Below are 15095 nucleotides of genomic sequence, written 5' to 3' on the forward strand. Positions count from 1 at the left end.
AAGTAACAACTATGGACACAATTATTAAAAAGTACAACTTTATACAAAAATTGTTTGTTTCGATATCTTGAGGTCGTGCTTGATTTTCAATGCGAGAACAACAGAAGGAAAAAAAATAGTGTTTACATAAACAATAAAAGTCTGCCTCTGTTCTTGATTTCTTTGAGTTTCTCTTCGTTCTCCTTTCTTGGGTTTTCACGTGTTCACTCCTGATTTCTAATAGCGCTTCCGTCCCTTGACATGCCGGCCCAATGTTCCACTTCTATACGATTTTTTTTGTTTTAATCGCATGAGATCTCTCGTCTGCCAAACTCGCTCGTCCTTATCTTATCTTATATAATACAGACGTTACTTAAAAAAAGAAGATGATTACGTCCTACTCGTCATGCATTTAGTCATGCATATTAACCAACGACTTAAATTCTGCCAAGTCAATGGTTTTCCTGGCTAGCTCAGGCAACCCATTCCATGCTCTAATAGCACTAGGGAAGAAGGAGCTTTTGTACACATTTGTCCTAGCATATGGGACGAGGAATGTGACTTTATCTTTGTGTCTTTCTGAGTATTTTGTGGATCAAAAGTTTGGTTTACGTCTCTACAGTCACAAGGTCAAGGCGTGGCCTTCGTGATTGTGTACTGTCTTTGAATAGTCTTAACCTTGGTCAATTTCAAGGGGCGATCACTGCTTTTTTTTTTTTAATTTGGGGTAATAGCTTTTTTAAAAACTAAATGGTTACAATTTAAAAAAAAAAAGGGTCTTTAAATATATTAAAAGGATCATTTAGAATATATATCTACACACACGCATACACACACACACACAATATATATATATATATATATATATATAACATTTCTTTGTCTTTAAGTTAATGGACAATTTTGATATATTCATTTAGTACTATATTGTTTCACTTTGCGTTCAATAATAGCGCTGCCGATGTGATCCAATATTTATTCTCCACTTTATTATAGATTTTGTTATGGTAGACAACTTGTAGGTAGTTATTCCAAATGAGATTTCTATATTCTGCTAAAATAGGTACTTTATTAAAAAAAAAAATAGCAGTATTTCCATTTGCACAGGTCTGACTATTTGCGTCAATAATATCGTCTAAAGTTTTTTTTTGCTTCCTCAACCAGCTCACATTCAGTAAATAGATGTTTCTCTGGGTTTTGGTTTTTCTTTTAAATTGCACAGGTATATTTGGACCCTGTTGTATTGGAGAGCCTTCCTTTTATTGGGGACATCCCGAAGAGTAATCTGTAGGCCACTTCTCGTGCTTTGGGTGTTATGTATTTGTTGTGTAAATGCGTGAATGTGTCTGTCCAGTTTGTTGTTTTATCAATATGTATTTTTTTAAAGATAATTATACATTCATTTTATTTCACATTAATTATTAAAAATATTTTTGTGGGTTAATATTTTAATTCACAATAAATCTATATATCTATATATATATATTTATGTGTAGACTATATGTATAGTTCGTCCATCGTGGTTCGATGATGACCACTTTGTCATCCAGGGGGCTGAGGGCCTTGCACTGGGGTTTTGTGCCTCCTCATGTGGCTGGTGAGACCTATGTGAGCCCGGAATGTTCGGCCGCACACTGGGCAGGTTATTCCAGCTGGAGCTAGTGTCATTGGCCTTGCTTTTCTTCTCTGGCGTTTTTCTTCTGCCAGCGTGGTTCTCTTTTCCTCAGCAACCTGTGCACCAGTTTTCACAGCGCGACGCCATGATGCTCTGTCATGTGCCTCTGTCTCCCAGATGCATGGGTCTATGCTGAGCGCCTTCAGAGAAGCTTTGAGGGTGTCCCTGAAGCGCTTTCTTTGACCACCTTGCAAGCGCTTTCCTTCGCCATACAAGAGTCATTTAGGGATGCGGTGGTCTTCCATTCTGCAGACATGCTTACTAATTCTGATGTGTAGACTATATATATCGCAACAGAATATTGAACAGGTGCATGTAATATAAAACAAAAATTAAATATGAATCAATGCATTATCAATATTTATTATTTTATAATAACAAAAAATTCAAAACTTTAACAAAAGTCTTACAAGAAAATAACCTCTTGATGAGTAGATTGAATATCTTTAAACAAGTTTGCATTATTTGAATAAGTTTACTCAGGTAAATTCTATTTTCATACTTGCGATCTATGGAGCAGATAATATGTTTCTATGGACCACGGTTAATGAGGGTGTCATGTGGCCAGAACAAACGACCAACCGCCTTTAATTTTCCACCGCGCCTATTTCTTCACTTGAACTTATGTCAGGTACCCATTAGAGCTGGGCGGACTGAAAGGCGCCTTAAAGATTCAGAAATAAAAAAAACCCAGTTTTTTCACCAGGGATTCGAAACAGGAACTCCCTGTTTTTACTTAGGCCTAGAATTCTGAAACGAGGCAATTCCAAGCCATGGTGTTAATTTATTCATTGATATAATATAGGCTAAGGTTTGCTAAGAACAAAAACCAATATTAAAATTGTGCACAACTAAATTTTTTTCTTAAGCATTAAAAAAAATAATTAAACAAAGTTTTTAACATAAATTTGTACATACTCTCTAGACCGGACTAACAGTAAAAACTAACAAGGTTACAAAGACAGTTTGTGTGGAAACACAAACTCAAAATCGGCCCCCGAAGTGGTCCACCCAGGCAGGTAAAAAAAAGCAGATTTCAATATTTCAAAAAGAATATCAGAATGAAATACTATCAGAAGTGGTACACCCAGCCAGGTAAAAAGGCAGGTTTCAATATTTTCAGAAAGAATATCAGAATGAAATTTTATCAAAGGCAAATGACATAGAAGAATGGAGAAAGAAGGTGGACAGATCTTGTGTGGTGCCCCAACGGTCCAGCAGACCAAGGGATAGGTGAAAGTTAAGGAGAAGTTCGATGTAAACCTGGCCTTACTAATGTCTTATAATGATTATCTAATTGACCTAATTGTTTTGTAAAGGGTCAATCTCTTATTCAAAGACTCAAGAAAAAAAAAATTCCGTACAAAAAATAATAGTTCGATCTTTTGTGTGGAGCCTGTCGTTGTAGATCACGCCATAATTTTGAATAACTACTTATTAATTGTTGTTTTAAATTAAGTTCCTTTTATATGCATACTAAATAGATGTTTTCTCTTTAAAAAAACAAAAACATTTTATTTTGCAATTGTACAAGTTATTATGACAGAACTTTACTAACTTATGAATATAAAGTTGTTGTTTTTTAAAATCTACAACCGTTTGCATAAATGTGTTTAAAATATGGTAAATAGTCATCTTCGGTGGTTATAGATAAGGGGAGGCAACTCGGTACCTGTCTATCCAAAGTTTACAAATAAATATCTTTTAAATAAAGTGAATTTGTGGATAAATAAAAGAAAAAGATAAGACCATAGGGAAAAAAAAAGAACAGACAATCGAATTAAAAAAAAAATATTGCTAGAAAATATTTCAATAAAAATTATGTTTATATATATGCACATATAAATATAAATTCAACTACTCCATACACATACAAAAGAATATACAACCACATGCGTCTATTACTGTCATTGGTATAAAAGACTAAAGTAGTACTAAAGTAGTACCACAGTAGTACTATATTTCTCCAAGGTCCCCCCCCCCCTTCCTCTCCGTCCTTGCGATAAGCAGACGATGTAAATGTCATCTGCTTCTAGGGCCGAAGGTCAATGAGGGTGTCATGTGGCCAGCACAACGACCAACTCCCTTTCTTTCCAGCCTTCACCGAGATTCGAACCAAGGATCTCACTTTACCTCTGGACCACCACCTCCATATCCAGCCAAAAGTTGGAGGAATACGCTCTCGCTGGATAACTGGATATGACAGCGTATGAGACAAAGCCCGAGTCAAATACTATCAGCCAGAAGGGAGCGTCCTACCAGCAAATAAATAGGATTCCAACCAAATATAGTGAAGCGATTGGGGAGGGAGGGGGTGTAAAGGGGTATAACCCTAATAAAAATATTTGCCCGCAAAAGAAGAATTGACTGACACATACTTCCGGTCCGTTCAACTGATTACACATCGAACTCAAACATACAACAGCGCGATACAAAAAAAAACATGAGAACCACATAGATCTATGTCTTGACAAGCTGCTAGATAGATGAGATGTTGTCTTGACAAGCTGCTATAAAGATGTGATGTCTTGACAAGCTGTTATAAAAATGTGATGTTGTCTACACAAACTGCTATAAAGATGTGATGTTGTGTATACAAACTGCTATAAAGATGTGATTTTGTCTATACTAACTGCTATAAAGATGTGATGTTGTCTAAACAAGCTGTTATAAAGATGTGATGTTGTCTACACAAACTGCTATAAAGATGTGATGTTGTCTACACAAGCTGCTATAAAGATGTGATGTTGTCTACACAAACTGCTATAAAGATGTGATGTTGTCTACACAAACTGCTATAAAGATGTGATGTTGTCTACACAAACTGCTATAAAGATGTGATGTTGTCTACACAAGCTGCTATAAAGATGTGATGTTGTCTATAAAAACTGCTATAAAGATGTGATGTTGTCTACACAAACTGTTATAAAGATGTGATGTTGTCTACACAAACTGCTATAAAGATGTGATGTTGTCTACACAAACTGCTATAAAGATGTGATGTTGTCTACACAAGCTGCTATAAAGATGTGATGTTGTCTATAAAAACTGCTATAAAGATGTGATGTTGTCTACACAAACTGTTATAAAGATGTGATGTTGTCTACACACACTGCTATAAAGATGTGATGTTGTCTACACAAACTGCTATAAAGATGTAATGTTGTGTATACAAACTGCTATAAAGATGTAATGTTGTGTATACAAACTGCTATAAAGATGTGATGTTGTCTACACAAACTGCTATTAAGATGTAATGTTGTGTATACAAACTGCTATAAAGATGTGATGTTGTCTACACAAACTGCTATAAAGATGTGATGTGTATACAAACTGCTATAAAGATGTGATGTTGTCTACACAAACTGCTATAAAGATGTGATGTTGTCTACACAAACTGCTATAAAGATGTGATGTTGTCTACACAAACTGCTATAATGATGTGATGTTGTGTATACAAACTGCTATAAAGATGTGATGTTGTCTACACAAACTGCTATAAAGATGTGATGTTGTCTATAAAAACTGCTATAAAGATATGATGTTGTCTATAAAAACTGCTATAAAGATGTGATGTTGTCTATAAAAACTGCTATAAAGATGTGATGTTGTCTACACAAACTGCTATAAAGATGTGATGTTGTGTATACAAACTGCTATAAAGATGTGATGTTGTCTACACAAACTGCTATAAAGATGTGATGTTGTGTATACAAACTGCTATAAAGATGTGATGTTGTGTATACAAACTGCTATAAAGATGTGATGTTGTCTACACAAACTGCTATAAAGATGTGATGTTGTCTACACAAACTGCTATAAAGATGTGATGTTGTGTATACAAACTGTTATAAAGATGTGATGTTGTCTACACAAACTGCTATAAAGATGTGATGTTGTCTACACAAGCTGCTATAAAGATGTGATGTTGTCTATAAAAACTGCTATAAAGATGTGATGTTGTCTATACAAGCTGCTATAAAGATGTGATGTTGGTACGCGTTTCTGTTGCGCTGACACCCACGCACTTTGACCTGTCGTAATGCATGTATTTCGGGTTCCGTGGCCCAGCTAACTTTAGGCATTCGACCAACTGCCTGTCACATTCACAGCTTGTGTAGGCGCATCGGTCAGAGCTCTCTGGTGAGGAAAAATAGTAACAGTACTACATGAGGAAGTGTCAGTAAGTCTGCTAGCCATAACATGTGACATCATAATTATCGTATTCGACCTATTTATATTAAGATACTCGTCCCATGCATTCGATGGATACAGCCGAGACCAATCGTTCTTGTTGGCGTCGACACTGACCTGCTACGTCACAACCTGTGGGTAACGGAAATCATTGTAAAGATGTGTTGGTCTCCACTGCCCACAGGTTGTTCAGGCCTTCTTTGACGATTGGCCTCGATCCAGCATACCTCTCACATGTTTTATACACGCCCTGTCTCTCAAGCGCTCAAAAGTTTTCTGACTTACCAACACACCGGCAGTGACCGTCAGAACAGCGGACATCATAGTGGACAAAATAGGTAAACCAGCTAAAGAGACACTGGACTTGACTGTAGCAGATATCATGCTTCTGGCAACACCTGAAAGAGAAAGGTTCGAATCTTATTAAATACTTAAGTGCTTAATGATGTATGTAAAGCTGCATTTTAACGGACCACATATTACTTTTATGTAGATCTACCTACATGAATCTATATACATTTAGAAAGATTTATAATCGGGCTGGATTGTATGGAGAGATGGCGGCACTACTGCTTATAGCAGTGTCTCAAAGTCATATCAGCATGTGGGCCGCAGTGGAAAGTAACAATCAGTCAGCGGGCCATACCACGAAAAGAGAATGTTTTTTCATAAAATTTTACAAACACTACTGTCACTGCAGATAAATGCTGAAATAAAGTTTTTATAACTATTAACTACATTTAGTGTAGTTTATTATATGCACAGGCAGTTTAGTTTACTAAAATAAGTTGACGTTGTCTCTGTCACTAATAAAAAAGCAGAAACTGTAGTTCCCCCCCCCCCAAAAAAAAAAAAAAAACAGAACTATAATTAGTAGGCCCTAGAGACTTCCACAAGAAAAGGGCCATAACAATAGTGAAAAAAAAAACATTTTTCGACAGTTTTGCAACTTTATACGCTACCTTTGCACATCTATATAGTAGAACTTTACTTACTTATGAATACAAAAGTTGTTGTTTTTTTTTAACTCTACAAACGTTTGCATAAATGTGTTCAAAATATAGTAAATATTCATATATATATATATATATATATATATATATATATATATATATATTGCATTTTAACTACAATACTTAAAATGTTACAGTTGGTAAGCACTATAGCACACCTTTGTTTTCCATAGGCCACAGAAACAGAAGGCCTTTACATCATCTGTATTACAGATCGCAAGGCCTGAAAGGGAAACATTCTTTCACTATAGGGCTCAAGTTCAAAACTTACCTGTCTATAGTATCCACTGGGGTACCTTGGCCGCCTAACCCACAATAACAACCATAACCTATATATTCCAAACAACTTGGCCCTACTGTCATGTCCAGCTGATAACACAGAAGTACCAGACTTCGCCGCTTGACGTGATGGGTAGTGGCCCCTTCAGAGATGACATTATCTGAAACAAAAAAAAAATGTTTGTACCTGCATTCGTCTTTTTTTAAAGTCATTCATTATAAGCAAGGGCTCTAAGCGAGACCAATCGTGACGTCATAGAAGGGCTGAGCACTGATCTGCAACGTCGCAGATACGTCGGGGCAACGAGCTATTGATCTCCACAGCCCACAGGTTGCGACGTCACAGGTCAGTGTTGGATTCACAATAACAAAAGGTCTCACTTAAACTAATTGTTTTGTAATTTATATATCATATCGAAAATCATTCTTTACAAGCAACTCGCGTCATGAATGTAATAAAAAGGGCCCTAAAAACAGTGGACATCGATACTGACCATTGTCAAGACATAGCCCTGGACCGCACTAGGTGGAGAGAGACGGTGACCAAGAAAGCTATGGACAGGGGAAAAAAAACATGGGTGTCAGCTCTGGAAGAAAAATGTGTCATACGAATAAATGGCCGGCTCCTCTACCACCAAAGCGAAAACGCCACCGTAACCTGCGATATATGTGGACGGGAGTGTCTCTCCAAAAATAGGGCTCCACAGCCACATGAAAAAGTGTTCGAGATGAACCATGGTCGTTCTACGACTGAAGGAGGCCAACTTTCGTATTCCAAGCCAGTTAGGGACATGGGCTACTTACACATGGCATAGTAATAGTGACCTAACAGGGGGCAGGTCGTTTATCCTTAAGATATACGAATGTATGTCAGCTTGACATGAAGCCATGAAGCTCTTCAAGATTAAAAGCTATGGTGGCAGAACCAAACAAACAATAGAGGGCAAGTATACTATTAAGGAAGCGTCCTGGATCGTAGATGGTGAACCCTTAACCCTTAAAGTGCTGAGCTGTTTTACAATGCGTGAATACAAAATGGAATTACAATTTTAATGTTTCGAGGCTAATCTACCACACGCGCCTTAAGGGTTAATTAAAGTAGGGAAAAACGCTGCAGTGTCTGATGATCACACATGACAAACCTGCGACTGTGGATGTGTATCAAGCATTGGCCTCTTTACTAACATGAGAAGTGTCATAGTTGCCATGGTTACTTCACGCCCCCTCACATCTCTCCACGAACTTTGAACTTGCATAAGCTTAATGTAACAAGTAAAAACTGTGATCGAAAAAAGAAGGTGATCAAATAAGACTTTAATGAATGGTCCATTAGTGTCACTTAGCAAGATAGTAGTGAAGTGGCGTAGCCTGGGGAAGGGAGGAAAGGTATTTACCTTTGGGGGGGGGCAGAATTTTGAGGATTATAACATTTATAGGGAATAGAAATCGGCAATACCAACAATCAATACAAACTGATAAGTTTTAGAAATAAGAGTTACCTTCCCTTGTCCCCAAAAAAGGAAACAAAGACTATTGACATCTTTATCATATTTTATGTACATACGATGGGGGTGGCTGAGTTGTAAAACGCTAGGCTTCCGAACTGAAGTTTACTGGGTTCTAATCCTGATGAAGACTGTGATTTTTTTTTTATTTCGGGATCTTTAGGGCGCCTCTGAGTCTACCCAGCTCTTATGGGTACCTGATATTAGTTTGGAAAAAGTAAAAGCTGCTGGCCGTTTTGCTGGCAACATGACACCCTCGTTGACCGAGGGCCACATTAACAGATGACCTTTACATCATCTGCCCCATGAGTACAAATAAGCAGGACTGTGCTCATCCTCAAATACAAAGAAAAAATCTACAACAAATGAAAATAACATGGTCATCACTTTTGTCTACTTTGTAAACACATGTACCGGAAGCTCAAAATTGGAACCAGTGAAATCTGCCCATGTGGAGTATCACCAGAGAATGTCGACCACGTCCTCCAAAACTGCTCTCTTTACCAAGAGGCCCGTATAAGACATTGGCCCCAAATCACCCCAATAGAAAGGAAACTATATGGAGAGCTCCCTGATTTGGAAACCACTGCGCAGTTCATCTCATGTATTGGTCTAGTCATCTGAACACTCCAACATAACAATGAGAACGAAGAAGAAGAAGAAGTCTACTTTATAGTAAATACTAGACAACAATGTTCAATGCCGACAAAGGAAATTAATTCTACCTGGCACGACTCCATGAGCAAAGGGCAACAACTGTGACAACAGCCAACAGACGACATACATTGATTGCATGTTGAAAAATTCTGTTAACAGACGTCACTAAATGCCTAAAAAACAAAAACAATAGTTGAAAAGAAAAGAAAACAAACAATAACACTCATTTAGCCTCGATAAAAATGTGTTTATTAATATTAGAGCACTTGACTCTTTCTCTCCGTAATTATTTACCACATTCTAGTGGAATTAACGTTGGTATCGTTAGTTAGGAGAGAAAGAGTTGTATCTATTTTGTTTGAAAGTGAAAACTAGAATATTAAGACATCTTTATGTACATATGTTGTGGGCGAGCAACTGGCGCCTAAAACCACAAACACATGGCAGGAGGGGCTCGTTAGCTTTGGTGGGCTACCCACCTAGGAGGAGGAAAACTCTGAATCCAAACCTCGGTTGTTTCCCGTGTCTTCTATATAAAACTAAATTAATTAATTACCACTAATTGATTAGCTAATTGGTTAATTTTTCAAATTCATGAATTGCTATCGATTATGAATAATTATGTAACATTTAAACTTCCGAGAATGTGGAGTGAGAAAAACAAAGTGTACTAAGCGTAATCAGGGAAATAACTCCACATACACATTTACATCTCTCAATAAGTAGCATTTATTTCCCTTTTTCAATACTAATCAATATAATTAATTATTAATCACCAATTGACTTTCTAAACACTCTAGCATTATGTGCAGTCATCCAGGTAGACTCAGCTATAAATTTCTTTGGCGGTGAAAAGCCAAATACAATACCTCTATTCAAATCACAACTTCATGGATGGTGGAGGAACCTGGTCATGGATCTGAAAAAAACCTACTCTACTGATATTCCTAAAAATTAAACAGTTAATGTCTATCGCTTAGAAAAGAATTACAACCTCGTTGTTATCGAACAGGGAAAAGTCTATCTCTAGTTTGGACGTTACAATTTTTTCAAAGTAAAAAAGAAATAAATTTAAATTAGGCTAGAGAACTAGGTCTAGATCTAGATCCAACATCGGTTTTGAAACGACCATCAGGTTCGGAAATTTCCAAATGTAAGGCCATTATTGATTCAACAGTTTAATAAATCAAAGAATATTTTTACGCACCATTAACTATAACCGAAGCGGTTCAATTTACCGAAAACAATTTTTTTTTAATCGCAATATTGATTCAACATGTTGTTGTTTTTTTAAATTCGAAATCTTGAAATTTACAACATTATACTTCCGTTAACTTTTGTGCGTAATTTTCACCGATATTAAATAGGTTACATTAGTCGCTAGAGTATCGGAATATAAAATAAGAGTTGATATCGTCAGTTAAAAGTGAAAGAGTTAATATTCGTACACATCAGGGTCGGACTGGGTGTCAAAATCGGCCCGGGCATTTCTATTCAATCAGGCCCATAAATTGCATATCATATGATGGGCATCCAATTATAGGCATGCATGTCCTCAAAATCGGTATGTTGAGCTTGAGTATCGATCACTGTACACATGCATACAATAAGCTCTATATTTTTATCAGAAGTATAGGCCTTATGTTGCTTTTTAATCGCTAAGTGTGTAGGCTTTAAAAGGATGCAGCCTACTAGTAACATTGCCTATGGATGTAGGCTGTTACATTATTTCGGAAAATGTGCTAGATCAAATTAGTATTGCACTGTAGAGAGATTTCTTTTAACCCTTACAGTGCTGAGCTGTTTTACAATGAGTTCATACAAAATGGAATGACAATTCTGATGTTTAGAGACTAAACTACCACACGCGTTTTAAGGGTTTAAATACGATGCCGCCTTTATAAGAGAATATTATAAAACATGTGACAATTTAATACATAGTGGCATCCATGCGGCCCTTTCGGTGGCCTACCGGCCCATTTAGGTATCGGCCCACCGGGCATTTGCCCAAATGCCCATATAGCCAGTCCGCCACTGGTACACATACACAAGCATTATTATACGTTGTATAAAGGAGATATTGTACTATTCAATGATGTATTTCTTCAAACTTTCTTTAGACCTTTTCTTGTGTTTTTACAAAGCTTATACCAACTCACTCTGTCCGGTGAAAGGATTGTACACATTATTTCTCCCACACCCATTCTTGGATTAAGTTGAAACTTAGCACAATTATTTACAAGACATGTATCAATAACAAACAAACAAAAAAAATTTACCCGTTAGTCAATTAATTACTGGTAATTAATTATTTTTTCTGATACAGACAAGGGAAATTAATCCTTTAGTATTCACAGATATGGCTAAATATGTAGGGTTTGGTTCCCCTAAATAATTGCTCACATTATTTCTTCCAAACCACTTTCTCTGATGAAGTTGAAAACATGTATTATTAATATTAATCAATTAAAAAAAAATCAATTAATTAGTCAATTGAGTAAGTAATTATTTTGTTTGATATCGAATAAAGGAAATAACTTCTACATTATTGAGATATATAGTTTCAAGTGCGGAGTTCTTTCACTCTAATATTCTTTGTTTTTTTTTTAATGAAAATATTTTTTTTAATCTACATTTTACTTACTCATGGTCTTCCAGTTAAATTTAGAGGAAATTACACGAGCAACAATGATTGTTTATTATTTAAGGATCACGCCCTAAGCTTTATTTGTATTTACAAATTATTGCTTTAGAATAGGTAGAAACAGAATTATTAATACATTTGAATCTGACCTTTATTACCAGTAAACACAAATCAAATTATGATCCCATGAGATGTCAATGACATCTCCTTTTTTTTTTCTTAAATGGGTGAAGAAAAAAGGTGTTCTTAAATCATGTTATAAAATTCCAGCAAGTCATTAAGAATTGAACTCGAAACCCTCAATTTGATGTCTACACCCCCAAAGCCAACTTGCAATTAAAGCCACACAAATTGACCTAAATTAAGGAGACCTGGAACAGGATCGTATTTGCGATTGGGCCCTAAGTCAACCTGCTGAAGACTGCAAAAAAGACCAAAATAAAAAAAAACGCAAACTTAAACAGTATGGCAAAATCACTATGACCTCACGGCTAGCAAAGAACTTCCTTCAGGGAACAGTACCAGGTAAAAGAAGAAGAGGCAGACAGAGAAAGCGAAGGGAAGACAAATAATAGACGGGCCTGTCACTGAGAGAAAATCTACTCAAAACAAAAGACAGAGAGGAATGGAGAGAGTCGGTAGACAGATCATCTGTGGTGCCCCAACATTTTAATTGACTAGTGGATAGATTAAGATAATTAAACAATCATCAGGCCTTTAAAAAAAAAAACTAGGTTTGAAAAAATGGATATTTACCTTGATTACCGGTACAGTGTTTCATTCATAACTGGAGTCCTGACACAGTTCCTGGATCTACATAGTATCAAAGTACCGCACACTATCAAAGATTGTTCTACAGTACAAGAGCCCCGCTGTGTAAGGGGACGTAATGCATTTTATTACACAAAAATGTGTATGTGTGTTGTGCAGACGTGATTGCTACACGTGACCCTCGAAGTGACGTCATGGCTGCGCTTCTGAACTAAAAATCTGGCCACCTTGAGTTCTAGCAGAAGTGTACCAACGTTGAAATAGATCGAGGGTGTCAGTTCAAGCGTGGAGCATTCAGTTGGATAAGAAATAGAAATTTCAGTGCGACGAATAGTCATTTATTCATTGTACTAGTAAGTAGGGCTCCCTAGAGTGTTATTACCGCTGGTAATTTGTGAATTAGTGGTTTAGCTACGAGTTGAGAAGATAACCTTCTCAGAGATTTAGCTCAAACTAATACTAATGCATTGTGGGTGATGCAGACTTTGAAACGAGGCTGAACTAATAATGAGATTTAAAGTATTGTTTAGGATCAATGAGGAGGGGTGTTGCTCCGCGGTGGCAGAGTGGTAAAGCATTATGCTTCCGAACCAAGGGCACGGTTCGAATCCTGGTGAAGACTGGGTTTTTTAATTTCGTAATCTTTACTAGCCTCGAGACAGGTAATGGGTACCTGACATTATTGAGGAAAAATAAAGGCGGTTGGTCGTTGTGCTGGCCACATGACACCCGTGGGTGGTTTTAACAGATGACATTTACATCATCTGCCAAATACATCGCAAGGTCTATGTGGTTATGTATGCATATTTTAGAATTGAGTTTTGTCTTTAAATTAGAAGCAATAAAGAATTGAACCTGCTGGATAATATGCTGGACATATATTCAAACTTCAGGAAATTGCCTGCGGGACAGGAGACGCGACCTTACCCCGATTGCCCGGATATGAAATTCATTGTTTGATTGTTTCTGACACAATGTAGTCCTACTATAGAGAGACTATGACTTTGGTAGGAACTTTTAAGTCCTCAATAGAAGTAAACAGTATCTTATCTTATAAGTAACAGACGTCACTCCAAAAGAGAAGATAATCACGCCCTACGCAATTCATGTGTCAATCTAGTCATGGATGTTAATCAGTGACTTATACTCTGCTATATTTGGCTAAATATGTAGGTCACAGCTGGGGCTGCGTAGCCAAGGGAAATACTGCATTCCTCATTGATTCTCGATTATTATAAAGGAAACGTTTATGTGCTTTGTTTATTAAAAGCTCTAGGACAATGTTTTTACACTTTTTAGCCTTGCTGAATCAAATTTTATAAGAAGGATGTCACTAAGATGTAATGAGACATAAATCATCCTCAACGATGATACTTCTCACGATGATTTTGGGATTAAAAATCGTGGTCACAATCAGATGCGTAGTGGGGGTAGGGGCAAGAGGGAAAGATGTCCCGGGCGCCACCCTCAGAGCGGATCCACACGCAGAGAGGCACCAAAAACAATAATCATTGTAGATATTTTAGTTAGGTAACGCATTATATGGTTATTTGTATTATATTATTATGAAATACTTTTTTATTTCTATGTGAGGTTCATGGAGAATGCGGGGGGCGCCTATAAAGTTTCTTGCCACGTGCCTACGTTTCGCTGACTACGCCTCTGGTCACCATATTAAAAGGACCGCTGGACTCAAACACAAACTTGAACATTTACACTCCACACTACATCCAATAACCACATGCCTTCCAAAGAAATTATCTTATTCTTATAAACACGCACACACTGGCAACAATTAATTAATGAAAGAATTGTTTTTAATTGGGTTAATGTTCTTTTAATGACGCCATCGTCTGTTGACTAAAGGGAGATAAAACGAAGAGCGAAATAAATTCAGGTCCAAGAAACATGTAAAGTACAGTTTCATTTAACCTGCATGTAGTTATAATAGTAACAGTGTTAAAAATAGCGAGCCGACCCGCGGCGTAGCATACACCGCTATTTAGAGACGGGTGAACACTTCCAGAAAGACCCAGTTGTCCAGATGGGGTGGTTCTTGTCAAACGACCGTCGGCGCATGCCTGGAGAGCGAGTAAGGCGCCAGGGGGGGCTGGAAAAGTGTTAGAGAGTCGGCGTGTGTGCGTGGTGTCCCGCATGTTTTGGGCGACGTAATGAATCGTATACACAAAGAAGATAACTTGTTCTTCCCCCTCTTTTTTTTTTCTGAGCCTCATTCTTTGTCGCCGCGAAAGTTACGTGGGGTAACTCTAGTCAAACTTGCAGAAAAGTGATCTTTTCATGACTTTGTCGACGAGTGTTACAGAGTTTAGATATTCGAAGACAACCCGTATCAATTGTATATATGTATATATATATAC

General features: G+C 37.1%; 1 protein-coding gene across 3 annotated transcripts; it reads right to left on the reverse strand.

Annotated features, from left to right (window-relative positions):
* Nucleotides 1-1995: 1995 nt before the first annotated feature.
* LOC106050350 (acidic phospholipase A2 E-like) lies at nt 1996-12912 on the reverse strand. 3 transcript variants are annotated; one of them, XM_056036678.1, is made up of 5 exons: nt 12703-12858; nt 9371-9475; nt 7133-7301; nt 6134-6246; nt 1996-5794 (listed from the first exon to the last, which is right to left on the reverse strand). In XM_056036678.1, the coding sequence occupies exons 2-5, from the start codon at nt 9438-9440 to the stop codon at nt 5631-5633; spliced, it is 516 nt and encodes a 171-aa protein (XP_055892653.1). In that variant the 5' UTR covers nt 9441-9475; nt 12703-12858; the 3' UTR covers nt 1996-5630. The 3 variants fall into 3 exon arrangements, with proteins under 3 accessions (XP_055892653.1, XP_055892654.1, XP_055892655.1); XM_056036679.1 differs by lacking the exon at nt 12703-12858 and adding an exon at nt 11658-11731; XM_056036680.1 differs by lacking the exon at nt 9371-9475 and having other exon boundaries at nt 12703-12912.
* Nucleotides 12913-15095: the final 2183 nt, after the last annotated feature.

Source organism: Biomphalaria glabrata, chromosome 7, assembly GCF_947242115.1.
Source record: "Biomphalaria glabrata chromosome 7, xgBioGlab47.1, whole genome shotgun sequence".
Taxonomy (NCBI): Eukaryota; Metazoa; Mollusca; class Gastropoda; family Planorbidae; genus Biomphalaria; species Biomphalaria glabrata.